General features: G+C 38.9%; 1 protein-coding gene across 1 annotated transcript in view; it reads right to left on the bottom strand.

Annotated features, from left to right (window-relative positions):
* The window catches only part of sntg2 (syntrophin, gamma 2), a 77033-nt gene that overhangs the window by 14017 nt on the left and 41925 nt on the right, over positions 1 to 21091 (bottom strand). The window contains exons 9-14 of the mRNA XM_035431560.1: positions 16014 to 16150; positions 13716 to 13845; positions 10991 to 11029; positions 9816 to 9932; positions 7333 to 7404; positions 2519 to 2728 (exon numbers count right to left, since the gene is read on the bottom strand). Coding sequence (XP_035287451.1) covers positions 2519 to 2728; positions 7333 to 7404; positions 9816 to 9932; positions 10991 to 11029; positions 13716 to 13845; positions 16014 to 16150 — 705 coding nt within the window. The remainder of the gene's footprint in view (positions 1 to 2518; positions 2729 to 7332; positions 7405 to 9815; positions 9933 to 10990; positions 11030 to 13715; positions 13846 to 16013; positions 16151 to 21091) is intronic.

Here is a 21091-nt window from a genome sequence, read left to right on the forward strand (position 1 = left end):
ATAAATGTGACAATACGCAGGCTTGAAAGACATGTCTTGCACTTCACATTTCACAGGAGAGGTGAAAAATGTTGCTAAATCACAGACCGACCACTAAGAGCATACCAACAATGAACTAATTTGAATGTGTGTACGTTTTGTTTGGGACTTCAACATTACAGTGAGTCTAATGCCTGGTGCACATTACAGGGCAGGATAATTGGGCAGATTCTGGGCCCAATTTGCCCCTCCTGACAGTCTCTGGGGTATTCCCGATTGAAGGCTGTACTGAACCAATTATCTGCCCAGATTATCCTGTAGTGTGAGGTGTTTATAGACATAATCTTAACCGTCCCCACTGGCTTGGGGTTCCCCTGATTTCAAATCATAGATTTTTGATATTTCGGACTCAAAATTCTGTAGTGTGAGAGAAACAGCGATGGAATCTTGAACAGGAACCCACAATACCCACTGAAAGCTGAGCTGATTGCGAAGTAGAATGCTTGTTTTTTCTGTAATGTAACATTGGAGTTTCTGGGAGATTCCAGGTTCTCAGAGCCTGGGCTCGTGATCATGAGTATAAACATTAAGTGTGTGATGATCCGTGCGTGTGCATTCTGACAACTGAAAGACCAATAAAAAAAGTGAAATCTGTCGTTATGTGGGGGTCTCCCACATTTTCAATATCGGTTATGATTTGAAGTTCTGTTGTGTGCACCAGGCGTAAGAATTTTTTTTTACACCTGTTGGAGACTGGAGGATCAAATAGTCTTAATATTTAAATTTCACAAAATTTCATGTTTGCGCAATCATTTGAATTTAGAAATTTAGGTGAATGGTGGATTTGATCTTCAGGAATACAGCTGTGGTATCAACTTTTTTGGACCGAATAGTAGATTTGAAACATTTCTTGCCTCTCCTGTGAAATGGTTGAGTGTATCTCAAGCACGCATTGGCTCACAAATGTTCATTTGGAAATATTTATGTTATGACTGTACTTTTTCAATAAAATTACATTGGCAAGTTTTGACTAGAAACACAACAGATGTCTTTATGTGACACCATTAAAAAACTTGAAATGATTTCAAAGCAAGTATCCTGGCTAAATTATGACAGATAACAGTTTGTGATAATCACTCAATGTTTTTTCCACCCGTCTTTACTAAATTCAAAACAATGCATAAATTGTGCTTATTTTACTCAAAAGCAAGCCATACAATTTTAGGTAAATGAGGTCTGCAGACCAAAAATACCAAAAAGGTGTAACACAATAGTAGGTGATAATTTATGCTTTTAAGAATACATTATAAACAATTGAAACTGACTACCCAATTTAGGACAGAAACACAAACAATAGAAGCATGGCATGAACACAGCCCAGGGGTTAAACAGGTTTTCTTTCCTTACATTAATCAGCCAAAACCCCAAATTAAAATGTGGCTTGTAATAAACAGACTGAGGCACACGTATTCAATACACATAAATACATAAAAATGTATTCTCATTTGGACATTTTGGATATGGAAATGAAACAAAAATAACATCCACTTCAATTTCCAGCTCAAGTTTCTTTGGCAAATGCAAATAAGTACAAAATTGGATGCAGGTTTTTACTTCTTATTTTTAACTCCCCGACCCCCCGCTTCATTTTATGCTCCACCAGATAGATGGCACCCTAGGCAACCGCCCATGCTGCCTATGCCTAAAACTGGCTCTGACTGCAGGTAAAACCATTGTGCTCTTGAAGAAAAAAAAACCCCACAGAGCTATAATTTCTCATACTAGCTGTTAGGTTTGCCACTTATGTGAGTAAAGACTGTGTACATCAAACTAGATAAAAGGCTTATGAGAGTCTTAAGTCAGGATACACGTGATGTGGAATTCAATGAGACACACCTTCTCAGAAAGATGCCACCCCAAGTGAACAGCTGTCACGTGCCCATTTAAACTCAAGCCAGGATGCACATAGGGAAAACAATACACAGAAATTCAAGTTAAAGTTTCAGGCGACTGTTTTAAAATTGTGGTTATATTCCCCAGAAGTGACAATTTCTGGTCTTCTTAATATTTCTTTCAAGTTTTTTCTTATGTAAGTAACACCCAGTTAACCCCACCCACTGAAACCCTGCCATTTAGCCGAGGAGGAAGACAAGCCGATATAGACACAGGCATTTATACGTTTTTTTTTTTGTTTTTTTTTTTGTTGCAAGAATCATTTTTAAATATGAATGCAAAAAAATATTAAAACAACACATCAGCAAAGAATTAACAGATTTCAGTTTCATGGACCTTTAAGCCAGCATATTTTAAGACACGATAATTGAAAATTACTGGACTGGTTTCAATCAAAATTTTGATCCACAAATAACAGTTTATTTATTTTTTGGTCAGTTTGGCAATAGACAACATTAACACACCAAACTGCAAAGAATGTAGCCCCAAAGTTGAGGACACATGCTGATTGAATCTTGGCCATTGTGTTGTGAATGAAGATATAATTGCACCATGCCTCACAATAGAATGTAGCCCTCTGTCCTACCTGAACTCTTTGCACCTCCATACAGATGGCAGTTTGGAAGGCCCTCTCCCAGAGGCTGAGGTCGCTGCCCAGCTCCACGCTGTAGTTGTGGGCTTGTCCATGCCCCAGGAGCACGTTGAAGCACAGTGCGCGGTTATCCCGAAGCTCCGCCTCCTGCTGCTGCCCCCGGAACAGTTTTGCCTGCATCCAACAGTCCTCTGCTACCCATAGCTTTGGGGAAAGGAGAGTCAGTATGAGGCCATGTACACTACATTTCCAAAAGAATGTGAACACCTGAACATCACATCCATATGTACTTGTCGAACATCTCATTTCAAAACCACAGGCATTAATATGGAGTTGAACCCCCGTTTGTTGCTGTGACAGCCTCCACTGTTCTGGGAAGGCTTTCCAGTAGATTTTTTTCCAGTAGAAGGCCTGGCTCGCAGTTGGCATTCCAATTTATCCCAAAGGTTTTTGGAGGGGTAGATGTCAGGACGGTGTGCAGGCCAGTCAAGTTCTTCCACACCAAACTCAGCGAAGCCTTTTTTTTGCTCAAACCATTATTCCTCCTCCACCATACTTCACAGTTGCAACTATGCATTCAACCCCAGATTTTTTCGTCAGACTGCCAGATAGTGAAGCGTGATTCATCACTCCAGAGAATGCGCTTTCACTGCTCCAGAGTTCAATGGCAGTGTGCTTTAAACCACTCCATCTGACGCTTGGCATTGCGCATGGTAATCTTAATCTTGTGTACAGCCGCTCGGCCACAGAAACCCATTTCATGAAGCTCTTGATCAACAGTTCTTCTGCTTACGCTGTTTCCAGCGGTAGTTTGGAGCGTTGCAACCGAGGACAGATGATTTTTACGCGCTACATGCTTCAGCAATCGGTGGTCTCTTTCTGTTAGTTAGTGCGGCCTACTGCTTGGCAGCTGAGCTGTTGTCACTCCTATACGTTTCCACTTCACAATTACAGCACTTACAGTTAACTGGGGCAGCTCTAGCAGGGTAGAAATTTGACAAACAGACTTGTTGGAAAGGTGACATCCTATTGAAAGTCACTGAGCTCTTCAATACGAGCCATTCCACTGCCATTCTACTGTTTGTCAATGGAGATTGCATGGCTGCATGCTTTATTCCATGCATCTCTTAGCAATGAGTACGGCTACAATAGCTGGAACCACTAATTAGAAGAGGTGTCTACATACTTTTGGAAATGTAATGTATGTTCCACCAGTGGACTCACATCCATAGATGGCAATGTGTAAATTCCCTAAGTTCCCATTGCTTATTTTCCCTTTATAAGAACTGATTATTCAGTGCTTCCAGGCATAGTTGACTGTAATTATAAAATAGTTGGCAGTGTATATATTTAAAGTGGTTTAGTTTCCAAATCTTGGTTGCCTAAATCCCCAAATGAAAATTAAGCTTGTAAAAAACAACAGACCCAAGCACACACTTGAATGCAAGCGGCATTTCATTTTGGCATTTAGTATACGGAAACTAGACTAAAATAAACAGCATTCCCTGAAAATAGAAGAGTTTCTAGTTTCCAGGGGCATCGAGGGGTTTGTGATTTAAAGCAAGAAAATGCAATTCAAGTAATTTCAAAGCAGCTTCTACAGGGACATTATGCCTCCTGAAAGTAAACTATCCCTTTAAGTGAAGATATTATAGTTTGGGACAGAGCCTTACTGAGTGTGTATTAATTTGAATTCTGAGAATCTTGGCTTGGCACTTACATACTTTGTATCTGCTTTTATAAAAACAGCTTTTTCTCACACAAAACATTTGAATAAATAGGGCAAACCTATGGGCCGGCATGTGGAATTACAGCTCAATGGATTATTTCCAAATGGACAACAATGGTTTTGCATGCAATACTGATTAAACTGATCCAGTCAATATGACCATAAGGAAATTTACTTCATGTTCAAATGAATAATATGAAGATTAACTATGAAGTGAAGATAGTGTGCATACTTAGATAAATATTTGAATATCACCACACGTGGTCACCCATATGGCTGGATGTTTGTCCCAGTTATCACAGATTGTGTGATTTTTGCCAGTTTTGGCCGGTTCCGTAACTTTCCCTGTATTGCCACCGTCTTTAGAGCTTTTTGTGCTTTTTCAGCAGTATGAATGGTCACTGTCCACAGCCCCCATCCCATTATCTATATTCTGTACATGTTTACTTCTTACCATCTACCAGAATTAGTTACTTGTATTCGTACAAATTAGTGGTATCCATTAGATGGTACTATGACGTCACCAGCAGCACCTTGGCAGTGTGCCAGTTTCAAATTAAAATTAGTTACAGAAAATTGCAGAAAATAAAAGAAAAACAAACAATAAAATATGTCTGCCTCTGACTGAAGTAGATGTGCAACATATGCATCTTAACCATATTGTCAAATAAAAAAAGAAGTGTGACAGTATATACAAATTCTGGAAAACACCTAGATCAAGATGCCTGTCTTTGTCAGTCAGCAATGTTGATGCTGAGTGCTCCTTCTCCTGTTATGGTAATGTTGTGCAGTAAGTGACAATAGGTGCACCGTCAAAGACTCAAACCTCGCAATGTACAGGTTGTACCAAAACATTAAATCGTTTAAACTGGACACATTGTAACCCTGTGTTATTATTTAGTAATGCAATTTGAGCATGCTTTATGTCCAGCAAAGTTCTATTAACTTAAAGGCAAAAAGCATACTCTTTGTTTCTGTGACGAACGAAAGCAGTTACATGCATGAGCCATGCATATCAATGCATTTTACTTGCATTTGTTGTTAGCAGCAGTTTCTTTTTTTTAAACTTCAAGCACTTGTTCCTGTTGCTAGTTTCACTTGTTATTTCAGTAATTTTCCCCTGCTGTGCATGAGATCCATTTATTTGTTTAATAAATGAATGTTATTTACAAGATTTCTGATGCTTTTGCAGTTTTCCAGGACGTTCAACAACTTTGCCATGATTGCGCCATGACCAATATTTTCTGTGTATTACGCTTTTTTCTGTGGAAACAGCCACTCTTATGTAAGCCAGGTTTAGTCAGCCCCAAAATAATGCAATGTCTATTCACTCTTTTCACCAAAATGTACAGCTTTTGGCTTTTGCACTGTTCTCTTATTTGTTACCATTATAGCTTACACAAAATGTATTAAGCACATACCTTATCATGTAGATATATGCTATAGCAATCAAGTAAGGGCAGTGTTTATTGCTTAATCCTGCCAACATTTAAGATACATGCCCTTTTTATTACACCAAAGCTTTTAAATATGCTTGGACATTCAAAGGAACACACCTTATTCTCAGGGAGACTCTGCCCAAGGTGTGTATTGATGATATACCCACAATGTTAGTTGAATATAGCCCCAAATTCTTAACAGGATGAAACACTTATTTTACTCCCCTATTCTATCACTATTAACATTGGGCCACAACCTTTGCCATATAAAATGCTTCCCTGGCTGTACCTGTCTGCTTCAGTTAGTGAAGTGTGTTTTAATTCCAGCCAGAATGGCATCTCCCCTCAAAATATTTATATTTTTTGATGATTCAGTTTTAAAATTGAAATATAAGTTTGATTTTGCATCTGAGGTCTTTCTGTGCTGTGATCAGAATCTGTCTTTAACTTCGATTCGCAAACAATTCCAAGTATTTGTATCAAAGACACGGTTTGAGGAGTTCAGCATATCACCAGAAAATGAATGCCAAAAATTGTTTGCCTCTGCCTTAGTGACAGTCTGCAGCTATTTATTCAACTTAAGGATAGATCATTAGCCAGTATTTTTTTCATATAGCACATTTTGGTTCATGTTCAGTAATGACAAAAATTAACTGACTAAACTTTGAAGAAAAAAGAAAAAAAAATTGATTTATTTTTAAATCGATGTTAAACATATGCGTAGGTTTGGGGGCAGACAAACCTACACTTATTCATTGTATGCTTGTAAGACTTGACATTTAACTAAGTGAGACTAGCAGTGTACCTCCCCCAAAGTTAAAATGAAACCTACGCCTATGATCTTAAGTAAAGGAGGTAATGACTGAGGGAGGAGAATTCTGAAGTCAGTGATGCAACATGGCTGTGCAGAAAACAGCAGATCAACAGGGCTTCTTGGACTAACTGTGCAAATGAACTCCTTCCCCTGAATCACTTAACCAATGTTCCTGGGGCCTTCACCCAGTGGTGAGGGCTTCCGCTGCAAAGCCAGAGTCGAAAAACCCACAAACAAGACTGTTTTCTCAGGACAACTTGCTATTTACCACCGTAACACAGCCAGTGTTGATCATCTCAATTTATTTGTGGCCTTTTAACACTGCCAACATGGAACATTTAAATCAACTGTATATTTTAAAAAAGAAAAAAATGAAATGAGAAAAAACTTGAAAAGCTTATTGTGAAAGGCTGGAAAGAGGAAGCATTGGTTAACTTAACCCAGATCCCCACCATTGGTATTCAAGCTTATGAAGTGCTTTGGAATATGTAATATATTACTGTATAAAGTGCTTTGGAATTGACAATATACAGTCTTCATAAAGAGCTTTGGGATTTGTTACATGCTTAGCCTGTTCATAAATGATGATCCAGGATGGGTGAATGGTCTGGGTTCTTGGCTCGCTGACAGACGCATCAGAAGAGAGCATTTTGTTTAAACCACATTGCTCCTGGCACAGGTGTGGGTAACATAGCAGTGACAGTAAAAATGGTAATTCCAAATAGAGGAAAATGAAGATAAACCGATAGGCAGATGGATATAATAACTATTATATATATTAATAAATAGAATAGACATAATCTATCCAGTAGATAAGTACTCCTACCTTATGGGCTTTAAACAGAACCTCACAGAGGTTGTGGATGGACTCCGCTTGCTCCCAGTCTGACGTGCTGACCTGGGTAAAGAAACGAATAAAACCATAAATGTAATGTGCAGTTCTTTGAATTTCCTCATCTGTTCACATCTAAGACATGAACAGCCAGCCATTCACTTGCTTCCAGACTGCACTCCACCTCTGCAGCTGCCACAGCCACTGCGCCAGAGGACTGTGCAGATGGCGCAGCTAAACTGCAAGCACCTGGCCAACCAGAGCGTTGCAGGTTGACTGTGTAGTCAACAATGCATTCTGTACTTAAGTGTACTTGTACAATAATGCCCTACTACCTATAATTTAGTGTAAATCTTTCACCAACTACAATGTGCTTGCACTGGCTTACTGGGTGGCTCCTGCTAGGAAAATAATAGCATTCAGTGTACGCATGCACCCCACGGTCCTGTGTACGGAGTGTAGCACAGTGGGTAGGGAACTGGGCTTGTAACCGAAAGGTCGCAGGTTCGATTCCCGGCTAAGGACACTGCCGTTGTACCCTTGAGCAAGGTACTTAACCTGCATTGCTTCAGTATGTATCCAGCTGTATAAATGGATACAATGTAAAAATGCTATGTAAAAAAGTTGTGTAAGTCGCTCTGGATAAGAGCGTCTGCTAAATGCCTGTAATGTAATGTAATGTAATGTGTCATGCCCTGTCGGTGCCACAGGACAGTGCACTATTGGCTGTAGCATTACAGATGGAGGGAGCGTCAGTTGGCAGGATTGTCTTTGTTTCACCATCCAAGAGCAAATCCTGTAGCTGATTGGGAGTCTGCCTGCACGCACTGTTTTTGAAATGTCCTCCTACTGTGACTGTACAGCTCGGGTGATCGACTGCATGCAAAGTGAAATGAAGGAGCCACCAATCTGCTCTCCAAAATTGATGCTGCACCAATCGGATCTGCCGATGAAAGCAATTGCTTACGGCAATACTGCGAAATAGAGAGATTGGGGAAATGCCATGAAAAATTGGTTAAAAAAAAAAAGAAAAAAGTATTCAACCTACCCATGTCATCAAAAAAGCACATCAGTTCCAGTACTTCCTGTGGCCCTTTCTCTAATGTCATCTAAGAATCAAGTTTTACTGATTCCTTTCAGCTAAGCACAACTCCCCATTGATATGATCACAATCTATAATCAGTTCTATGTGTATTGATCTCTACTGTGCCCTTTTAATTACTGTGAAAGCTTCAAGAACCATTAAATATCTTTACACAATTCAAGCTACATAGTAATACGAATAGTAGAAAAAAGACTAATTAATTTGTGGAATCATTTATTTTACCTTTAGGGCCTGAAGACACACGAGTTTCTAAGAACCTAATACTGATTAATTCTGTTCATGTAATTGCAAAGATAAATGTCAGTAAAGAATTTTGTGGCTCACAGCACTTTCTCTGAAGAGCTGAACTAGCAAACATTCAAGACAGCCAGAACAGAATTTCTTATAGTTTGCTTGACTCTGGTGAGCGCAGTGTAATTCAAAAGCCACGTTTCACGGACAAAAGAGACTTTTGTAGCATTTCTCTGAGGTGTATTGCAGTGTATATTTCAAAAAGCTTTTACTTTTGACAGGGCTTTATTGCACAACACCTGCTCAACATACAGTATATTTTTCAGCAATCAGTCATGGTTGATGTCTAGAGCATCAATTGCAGATTTGTTGCAAAAAATGACCTTTACAAAACAAGGATGTTGTATCTTCCTGAATGTACCAAGGCAGTGGAGTAATCATTGGGGTCATAAACCCAGGAAAAAAAGGATTATTTTGCTTCCTACAAAAGGGCATAGGAATGTTTGATTTTAGAAACAGGAAATTCAGCCTATATAGGTGCATAATTTTGTCTAGAACACTGTTCCTGAACACTGCTGGCTTCTGTTGTTGCCTGAAAATCAGCTATTCAAATGCAATAAATAACATGAGTTGTTAACTATAATTATCTGCTTTAATTGATCAATTATATGCTGAATGACAATGAAAACCCGCATCCACTGTGGCTTGTTAGGACAAGGGTTGTAGAGAAGTCCAGTGAGAGTCTAGCACTGTATCCAGCACCTTGTGCTGGACCTCAATAATTTGCCAAAGGAACTGGACATCTCCAAGCTGCCTGTGGGCCTCAGAGTAACTAAACTGTTCTCTCAGCTGTGATAGGTTCCATAAAATCAAAAGACCGTTTACAGCTCTTATTTATTCATTTATGTTTTAATGGTCAGTGATATTTTGTGAGGCAATGTTTATGATCGTTAACATCCCAGTATTTCCCGTTGACAATGATCTCATCAATGCACAAAAGCATTTCAAGGAAAATGTCCTATGCCAAATACAAGTGCTTTCATTTATTTTTGGATGATTGGTTTATTAATTGGTGTATTTATTTGTTAATTGATGTTACAGCCCAAAGTCAATGATCATGTGATTATAAGGGGGTTCTTACTGGGGGGCGGTTGAAGATGCAGAGAGAAGATCCCTTCAGCACTAGAAACTTGTAGGTGTGGAGGTGAGAGGAGTCTTTAGCCAGTAGGTTTTCACAGACCCAGCCCATGTGGACTATCTATGGAGACAAACATTCAGGATCACAGATTCTTTTGCTTTTCTAATATCTCAAAGCAATCCTCTTGTAGAGAGTTGCAAACATGTTATTTTTGTCATGGAAAATAATTGCCAAAAACATATCTTTACATACTAGACCTCAGATTAGAATTTAATTATGTAAGCTTAATATACTTAAATATACAGCCCTAGAACCATTGCAAGAAGACATTATTATCTCCGCCAGGCGAGAGCCTGGAGGGAATTATGTGTTTGGTCGCGCGCGCGCACGTGTGTGTGTGTGTGCGTGTGTTTGTGTATCTGTCCACAGCTAATCTCACATACTACTGGGCCGATCAGCCTAATACTTCTTGTGCATGCTGGCAGCAGGCCAAGGACCTGAATTCTTGAATATTTTGCAACGACAAGTATTTTATTTGACTTAATTTCCATCATTGTCCATTGAAATACATCGAGTTCTACCTCCTCACTGCTCCTAACCGGCCAGTAGGGGCCGCAAGTGATCAACAACTGCTTCTGTTTGGAATGAAAGACCAGCGATGTAAAATGTAAATTTCAACGTTAAAATGCCAACAAAATAATCCGCCAACTAACGGGGTACGTTAATGTTTGAAACTGTGGCAATTATTATGTTGCCATTTTCACGCTGAAATTGATATTTTACATTGCTGGTCTTTTGGAATTGTTCCCGTCCAGATTGTTCCTGTCTGGAAAGTGCCAGACTATAACGTCAACGTTAGCTCTGTCTAACACATCGTGGCTGATATGAATGAAATTAGCTAACATGTCACCACCTTTAGCTGAGTCGGCGTTCTTGGGATTTTCAGTGGCACATGGTAAAAACTTGTAATATTGTATTTGTCTGGTTGCATTGATTGTGTAGCCTCTATTGTTGCATCAGCAAAGCTAACACACCTGGCGGAGATCTGCACTCTACTGAGTGTACTCTTCTAGTGTTGATAATGGGATACATTTCAATCTGCTCACAGCCTATAGACCTGCCAACTATGATGTTGTTGAATATTCAGTTGAATGTGGACTACAGTTCTGCTTCCATACCTGATCTTCAGGTGAGCTGTATTTGTTTGCCTTCTTTATCTGTGTGAAGAGAAAAGAGCAATTAGAGAAGGTGAGACAGAAGACTAGCCGGCACAGTCAATAAACCAGGAGAGCTGATGTTGCCGGAAGTTTCAGTAAAGATATTCTATGTACTCATCAGGGCAATATTACCTCTGGATTGTGAAATGGCAGTTTGGTATTAAATAGGGATGCTGACAGCCTTTACCATCTGTTTTGCTTAAAAGGCGAGTTTATTGCATTCAATTTGGGCTGGTTTGCCACCCACCACCAGTATGTGAATATTTAGTCAGCACGTGTAGCAACAGAAGGCTCTGCCAGCCCCCAAAGCCTGAGTAAGAGTGTAATTCCCTTTTTTTGGGCACCTGGGTCTTTATCTCATCACTTGTTGTTCCAAGTTAAAACCACTGCCACAGACCTATCGTTAATATACTCATAAAATGCCACATGTCAACAGAGGATATCTCAGCTGTGTCAGTTTGTGAAATAAAGTTGTTAACGATAAAAAAACTGAGGGCAAAGTAAAAAAACAAGATGTTGATGTGAGATGGAGCCATGTGTTCCAGATGAACAGAATTGTGTTACTTCCTGAAGTAATCACTCTCCTTGTGTGTGCATGATTAACATATTATCCTTCTCCTTGTATGCATAGGAGTAATATATGATTTCCCCAACATTTGCATAACTAGCATAATATCCTTCTCTTGCATGTGACTAAAATTTTAAAGGGGAACTAAACCCAGAGAAAAATAAATGCTGTTTCATGTCTTGAACAGTTATTGTACATCTTTTCATTTTCTAAATTCTACACTAGAAGCCATAACTGATGTACACTGGGGCAAATTAAATATGTTAGACATATGCCACTCTGAATTTTAACTAGCTGGTAGAACTGGATTTGTCACATGAAATAACTCACGTCAATTGCTCATGAGGTAAGGGACAGCCTATCAAACAGAACTTCAGATTATTAGATCTAACAGCTAAGTTTAAAAAAGGAAACTAACAGTTTCTGAAGTTCAGTTCAGTTACTACATTAATCAGACAGCCAGGTGGATTCTTTGGGAAATGATTTGAGCTGTTGTCAAAACCATTGTTCATTTGAAATAATGATTTAAGTAAGACATTAAGCAGACCATTTCATGGAAACAACAGGTGTAATATTATCTATCGAGAATTTACTCTACTATTCCATCTCCATATACCTCCTGTATGGCAAATTTCAGGTCAATTTGGGCAGAACAGGTTAAAAACCTGAATCTGTTTATTTAAATTCTTATAAAAGATGTTTATGGAATTTATCGTTGTATCTTAACACACATTCTACTGCTATGCTACTCTGGGAAAAAAAAAATCCATTCTTGACTGACCAGTCCTACTTTAAACAAACATATCCACCTGACAGGAGTTCAAGCCGTGACCCTGCGCCGGAGTGAGCACATTAATAAAAACCTTTCCCAAGCCGACGATGGGATGTCAAATCGAATGAATTTGAGCTTGTGAACCCAGTCAAGGCAGAGCGATGTGTGGATACGTCTGAGTGTGGATGTGTCACGACGTCTATTTTTAGGTTGTAGGTCACAACAGTAAGCTTCAGTTCCGCTCACACAGAATCATGTCTTAATTGGACATTTAGCAATCAGTGCCCGTATGATTAAATGACGCAAGTGAAGTAATTGCAATTTTAAGGAAATGGCAGCTGTGTGGTTGTAAAGTGGTGAATGTCTGCATCTTTACAAGGACAAGCCTGCTGGATCTGGCTCTGAAACCATACCTCGGAAAGAGAGATTGTTCAGTCAAAAAGTGTTTCAGGATTTTGTAGCCAGTGCCGACGATAGCATGATATCATTTGTTAGTGATTAGGCTCACGATATGTGGATATATAAATTATTTCTGAACAAAGAGGTGTTGTTGGCATATGAATTGCTGCGTTATTATGTTTCCACGGATTATTATTTGCGTAGAATATCATTAACATGTATTTTAGGGATTCAATAAATCTCTTGGCAGCTCAAACTTCGAGCAATAGCTGTGATGATTAACAGAAAAAAAAAAATGAATGAAATCCACAGATGTGGCATTGAGACTAAATGATTTGTATGTGGCTCTGTTAATGCAGAACTCAATGGATTACCAATCAAGCTCGAATGCCAAATTGGTACCGCAGTTCAACGGTCCCTTGAAATTCATCTGAGACATTTGAAGAAGCCCCACATTTTATCATCTTTAAACAAGGTCACACAAACATTTTCATTAATAAAAGGTGAGATGTTCTTATTGCATTTACATTTGCATTTACGCATTCAGCAGACACTTTTATGCAGAGCAACTTCAGTGCACACAAAACGGTTAAGGCAACAAAGAGCGGGTGCCAAGTCTTACAACCCAAAGCAGTTTCCAAAAATAATTCCCTTTTAAATGGTATGATTTTATTTACATGTTTTGAATATAAAATATCTTCCAGACTTCCAGATCAGGCAATCCTAGTCTGACTCACACCTTGTTCTTGGCAATACTATTGTCAATGTAATTCATGACATAGTTATATTGTATCTGATAGTATTGTAACTATAACAGTACTGTATCATACATAAATATATCTATGATAGTAGATAGATAGTATATTATGTGCCATTTTATACATTCTTTAATGTACTATGTGAGATGACACAGTTTGTGATCTGCTGATTAGCCCACGTCCACCTACGTTCTCCGTTGTCAGGTCATTGATGTTGGTGGATATGGACTGCAGCCAATCGGTGCTCTCCGTGGCCGTGCAGAACTGCAGAACGGCGGGGCAGTCCGCGTCCACAGCAAGCACCTCCAAACTGTTGGGCCTGGCGAGCAGACGGCAAGGACACGCTGATGAGAGGCCGCCGCGCGACTGAGCCTGGTAAGTACTGAACACCGTTCCAGCGCATCTGAAGTTTCAGCACATTCGCTTGGCTCTTAGCCAGAGTGGCTTTCAAAGGGAAGTACGTGAGCATAATCAGTCCTTTTGGCACTCTCTTTAAACCCTATTTGGACCAAACTTACATTAGAGAGTAACAGAGAAAAAAGCCTTTAAGCTTTTTTGACTCTGAGGAAGACATCATAGACGCTGAAAACGTCAGTCTCCCCTGTTCACTAAACAGTGTCTTTTGCTCCGAGCTCAGTATGCTCCAGCGTTCCTTATTTTGGGCTAGTCCCTGGGAAGTTGTCTGGATAAGGAGTCCTTATCTATAGTTTGTCTATGCTGGCTGTTGAGCACCTATTTCATCCTCTTTTATTTATTTGGCTTGAAGCACTTTGAACACCTTCCTTTTTAAACCTTAAAGTTTATTCCTTCTCCTTGATGCGTTCATCTATCATGAGGACTGTTTATTCTACATATTTTTTTATTTAGTTTGGGATTCAGTGTATGCTGCGAGTGCCGGGTAATTATGTTGGATTCACAGTTCCTTAAATCACATTTTGTATTTCAAGACAGAGGACAAAGCAGGATGACTTCCTTCTCTTAAAAAGGAAGGGGGAAAAAAACAACAAAAATGATTTTCTGACATAATAATGGGGAGGATGGAAAGTGCTTTTTCAAAGTCTCAAAATCTCTAAGTCTGACACCATTTTTGCCAGCATGAGCAATTACTGTCTCTGCATTAGCTTTCCCGAACAGCACAGATGGTAATTGCTCCACAGGGTCGATTGCTCTGGCACTTTGGAAAACACGGTCGCCCCTGCTTCACAGACGAGCGGTCAGTATCAGCAGAGCTGAATGTCGGTCACATTTGTGGCAGTTACCACACATGTCTACTTGACCACGTAATGGCTGACGCAGCAAATACACATCAATTTAATAATGCATTTGTGCTAATCCTAAGTCCATTCAAGCGCGCAGGTTAATCGTGTGCTCACAATAGAATATGTGAAATGATGACCACATAATCACAGTGTTTAAAAAAGAAAATGTCCTGGCCCCTTTATGAGAACGGTTTATTTGCATATGGGTCATCAAAATTCAGAAGTCCAGATCCAGTTATATATTCACATCCAGCCATTTCTCAGTAACGGCCCATCACAGTGCATTACATCGCTGCGTAAACGAAATCATTTCAGATGAAAATACTCCACTGCTTTTGAAATTACAATCGATGCAGACACATCTGATCGAGTATAATTCAATTCAAAGGACCAGATTCGGGAGAGGCCATGCATTGGTTTCATAATGCACGTTTGGAATGCATTATCTTTAACTTTTATTCAATTGGAAATGGCAATTAAGCAGAGTAGCTAAAGTAAGACTGTAATTAGACTTGACCCTGATTACATCTTCTCATATCACCAATCTTAAAATGCCTCAAGTGAAGGGATCTTACACAGACTCCTTCCAGAGCACACTCAATAATCTCATCTGCACAATACATGCAGTCATATCTTCAGTAATTAATGAAAGATGCATATCTATTTTGCAACTCCTTATACAAAAGTGATATTGGGAAATTATTCTTTAGCACTCAGCAAATTGATTACTGTTAGATCATCTCTTAAAGAATACTGTACGGAATGTTCAGAATATTCTGGACTCCACATAAATTCCACTCTTCTAAGAGGCAAATTAATAGTGAACATTACAATGAACTGTGGAAGGCTGAGTGCAGAATGATGATGATGACAATGATGACTACGATGCTGATGATGACTTTTATCAGGACTACTACTACTACTACTACTACTAATAATAATAATAATAATACTAAAGGCCTGTCTTTATTTGTCCTTTAAGAATACCACTCCACAATTTCTCACATTTGTGTCTATTCCAGTCCACTTTAGCTTTAGAATGCATTAATATCCGCCTTTCCTGGACAGACCCTGAGTGGCTAACCTTTTAAAGGCAAAGCATGCCCGTGCATAGATATTGGCCTTTAATGCGCTCTCCACCTGATGAGAACCCGCTCACCGGAGCCTCGGTCACAAACAGCCGCCCGGCCTGGCCGGCCACCGCAGCGGCGTAGCGGACGTTACCCACCTCAATTTATGGCTTCCTGCTGAGTAGCGGGAGACGCGTGCCAGGAGCAGGGGCAAGGGCAGGGCGTCCAGCCAACGCTTCTCGTAGCGTGCCTCATTAGCGGAGGGCGAGAGGGGCGACAAGGGGGAGAAGGGAGCCTTGGCAGAATAAATGAGAGGAGGTGTTAAGACGCTGGTCCTTTCCACGGGTCTAAGAAGTACAAAATTGCAACAAAACAAAAAAAAAATCAGCGTTTGATGGTGCTTGTAGGGAGGTACGAATGTGTGTGTGTGTGTGTGTGTATGTATGTGTGTTTGTGCGTGTGCCTGTTTGTGTGTGTGTTTGTATGTGTGTGTGCATGTGTTTGTGAGGACCCCCTTCTTGCTTATGCTCTATGCTATCTGCTCCTGTTTAATCCCTAGTCATATGCTAGGCTGTATGCTCATACATGGGGATGTCATTCAGTCTCTAATCACATCTGCATTACTGTACGACCACATCTGCATTAGGACTGTGCAGTTGATAATCACCTCCGAATTATGACAGCACAACCTCTAATTACAAGAGAAAAAGGACCGCACGGTCACATCTGCATCAGAGCTTCGCAGAGACATTCCGCACCGCATTAGGACTGAGCAGCCTCTCGTGATTTCTGCATTAGGACTGCACTTCCTCCTCAGCCTCTCCTCTATTCTATCCCCCACCCTTATGCCTCTAATTCACTGAGCCATAAATTCATTTTCCTAATGAACCACTTCATATCCCCTTTGCATATATATTATTCACCAGCAGGTTTTTAATCTGAGCCACTTTAAATTTCTTATGAAATGTCTATGTGTTCCTCATGCAATAAAATAACTGATACATTCAGTTTTGTTTTTCGTTTTTTTTCCCTGAAATTTACCTACACACTGGTTCAAACACGGCCTAGTTATAACACAGATAAGTACTAAATTGCTTACTATCTCTGCTTTTTTCCTTTACATTATAACAGAATAAAGATATGTTTTTTTCTCAAACATGATTTATTCAAATGTATCATTATCATTATCAATAATATCAATCATTTTCATAGTACATGGACAAAATCCACCGGAATTTTATCCATATCACTGAAGTGTTTTTGAACATTTCAAGCCATTCCCTGTGGCCAGTCACAAGAAGGCCAGCACCTCTTCCAATCAGGACTCAAAGGAGAAAGAGATCTCCCTTTGCCATGCTGATGCTGGATAATTAAACTCGATCAAACTTTCAAGCCCTGCTTGGCCTGGGTAAAGGAAGAGATGACAGGGAATAAAATATCATCCATATGCCAAGACTCATTAGAGCGACAAGTGACAATCCTGCGTTTTTTTTTTGCATGTCTCTGCACAAAAACAGACAAAGAGAGAAGCTAACAATGTTGTCCTTCATGGTTTCATCCTCTTGCTCAACACGGAGGTGGGTCTGAGCCAAAGATGCTGTGACTGTGATTGTTCGGAGGCATTTAAGTGGATCAATAAAGATCTGCCAGCAGTCTTGAAATGAAAATACAGTCAATCATCTGAATGTCAAGGGAACCTCTAGGATACACAGGCTCTCTGAATTCTAATCCGCAAGCATGGGAATAAGAATCATCAAAAAGTAACTAAATGAATAAATAAGTACTTTCTGCACCAAGGCATGGTCCCTGGGGTCCTTTGTACATTTGTTAATCAGATCACCAACCCTCAGTATCCTGATAGCCTCCCAGTCAGGGAACCGCTCTTCGTAAAAATTTCCCACTTATTTTGATGTCACTATACCGCTGAGGGTCTGCTATAGTAATGAGACACGAACAATGTCACTCCAGTTAAGAAAGCCAGAGACTAAAACTGTCTTCAAAACTCAATTAAACTTAATGCCGGGCCAACTGCAATGTCTATTGATTTTATGCCACAAATTGTAAAGCGGTATGTATGGAAGCACGTTTCTTACACTGAAAAAAAAAGTTGGCTTAATTGCAACTTTATTTCTCACAGTTACGGCTATAATTTTTAAAAATCAGACTTTTTTCTCACTTCTTGCAATTGTGACTTTATTTTTTGCAAATTAGATTTTTTTCCCCCTCAAAATGGGCCTATTTCACTTGGAAGTCGCAGAACAGAAGTTCAGTGTATCGTCTCCTCTGATTTCTAATAACTTCAATTGAAAAAAATGGTCCCATCAACATGAATATACTCCTTCTTTAAAAGGAATAGCTAATATCTAGATGAAATTCATCTAACACCTCAGGACTGAAGTGTAATTGGCCCATTGGTGACAATAATGGAAACCCTTGTGGGCTTACGTCCCTGGCATAATTCTGAGAAATAAACTGCAATGAAATAAACTCACAATTGCCAGAAAAAAAGTCATAATTTGGAGAAATAAACTCGCAGTTGAAAGAAATAAAGCCAGAATTCCAAGAAATAAACTCGCAATTGTGAGAGAAAATAATAATTCCAAGAAATAAAGTTGCAATTAAGTCAACTTTTTTTCTGAGGCAGAAACGGGCTTCCAAAATTTTGTGAGCTTTGCAAAGTATGATGCAAAAAATGAACTTTATCATTGCAATTCATTTTTTCTTTACATCAATATAATGAACCCAGAAATACTGGGTTCATTATGTTGATATCGGTTTCAATCGCTGTGGTGTATACTTTCATGTCAGTATGGAAATGTTGAGCAGGGAGATAATAGCATTCTCAATAATTTCAGACAAAATGTCTGCTATGAGTTTTCCTCATAGCCATGAAAACTTGCTTGGGATGCTGGTTATAAACTAAAAAGACAGTGTATTTGCAGCAAACTTAAATGCAAGTAGGTCAGCAAAATAATATGAATAAAAAAACTTCAAAAGAACCACAGGTAAGGGGGACCCAGTGTGAAGAGCAGCAAAGTGGGTGATGTGTTTGATGAGAACATGTGAGCATCAATATTGAAGTAGGGTGGCTATCTGTAGCCATTCCACACCACCCTGTCTCTGCGAATGCAGGGCTACTCCAAGGACGAAACTTCCAGAGAGGAGGAGGCGTATCGATCGATACATCTGAACATTTACAGAGCTCCTCTGTTTCCCTGACGGGCTAGTCTCCAGTCCTATGAGAGTGTGAATAAAATAACATCTTTATACCATCACAGTCTGGTCTATGAATTATTTCCAGCAAAATTGTCTCTCTAGGTCCCAGTGTGCTTTTACAAAGGAGCAGACTATTATTAAGACATTTGGGGAGTTCAGCCTCCATAAAAACATCTCTCCAAAAATAAAAAATAAAAACTACTTGCAGTAAAAACACAACTAAACATTCAGAGGGTTCATCAATAATACAGGATTACTGACACAGTCTCACAAATATTGCCCTTAGCTTATTCAACATTCTAGTTAACTTTTTAAAAAACCTTTTTCTCAAGCCATTTTATGTGATTTGTATAGGCATTTTGTAGGCTATTTATGTTACCAAACGATGAAAGTTGTACAATATCAGAAGCTGGCCGTAGTCCTAGCTCAACATGGTAAAGGAAGATAATAATACATTTAAAGAAATGGAACCCAATTTCATAACAGCTGATTGTCTACCTTGTAATCAGTATTATGACACTGTAATCCTGTTATAACCATTGAAAATAGAAAAATACAAAAGTAAGCTATTTCATGTCTCACACAAATAAGTAAATGGCATATTGTATATTGTATACAATGTATATTGTAACTAAAAACAGTACAATAATGATTTGAAGTTTCAAGAGTGTCCTAATCACAGGTTTTACCAAACACATCTTTGAAGCGTAGTCTCCTAAGAAATAATATACAATAATTACAATAATGATTTTTTTTTTTTTTTGGGGGGGGGGGGGGGGTCTTCAAATATGTGTGCATGAATTAGCAATTTAGTGGGGGTATTTACAAACAGCAAGTATGTAAATGAACACATGGTACTGGTACAGTTTCTTACAGAAATCTGGGGCCTCTTTTAATAGTGAATAGAAAACAATGATTCAAAAATGTAGGCCCATACTTCCACACATTTCAGGATGTGCACTGGAATATCTCCCTAAAGCTTACAATACTGCTTTGCAACCCACTTTTGATTCTCTGGGGAGTTTAAAACGAGTCGGCTTGCTAGACAGTTAATTTGTCATTATTTTCACATAATACAAAGGTCAAAACCTCCCTCACAGAAAATGTAAAATCCTAAAATGCTTATTTGGTGCATACACTTGCCAGAAAGTGGAATAATGAATTTCCCTCTTAATTGTCAGGCAAGACAAATTATTTTGTCTTTAACAAAAAGAGATTTGGCTTAGATTCAGTAAAAACCACTGAGCTGCATTAAGAACAAATATAATTTAATCAAACCAAACACAATGTTACTAGATTAATCTGGCACCGTACACCAGTAGTTATTGTCAGTGAAGATGATCTGTCACTCTGTGAATAACAACATGCTTTTTTAAGATGGTAAACTAATTTTTAATTTTTAATGCGCATAAAAGAATATGAACATATAAAACACATAAACAACATTAAAACATCAATGAAAAGTTAAATGTAACAAGTACAGCATTATGACAAAGTTCCATTTTTTGGAAGACAACTGATTTTTTTTGTACATACCATGTGACATAAACATGTAAAAACTAAAATTTGAGTTGATGAAATGTCTTCATTTTCAGACTCATTTTTATTCAAATAATTTCATTTGATTGTAATAAACCACCAAGGAAAATGATGTGGATAATAACTGAATAATTATGCAAGAGAAGATTTAGTCTGTTTTCTCTTTGGACAGAAAGGTCATTTTCCCTTTAATGTAGGTCCTGCCTCTAGACTAGGCACCAAAAAGTTCAAGCCACAGCTGTTTCCTGTTTTTCTGCCACAGCTGGTTCCCTTGTGAGCATGATGCAAATCTTTATGGGCAGGTGATGAGCAGGGGTACAAACTCAAACAAACAAAAATGTGGATGGTTTATGTCGACGATACAAATTTTTTTTCCTCAATAATTTATTTATCCTATTTTATTCCTAGGAGTGACAGTAGTACATTTCCAACTGTTTTATTATCTCTGATGTCAACTGACTCGTGGGAAACACTGGTAATC

This window comes from Anguilla anguilla, chromosome 1 (assembly GCF_013347855.1).
Source record: "Anguilla anguilla isolate fAngAng1 chromosome 1, fAngAng1.pri, whole genome shotgun sequence".
Taxonomy (NCBI): Eukaryota; Metazoa; Chordata; class Actinopteri; order Anguilliformes; family Anguillidae; genus Anguilla; species Anguilla anguilla.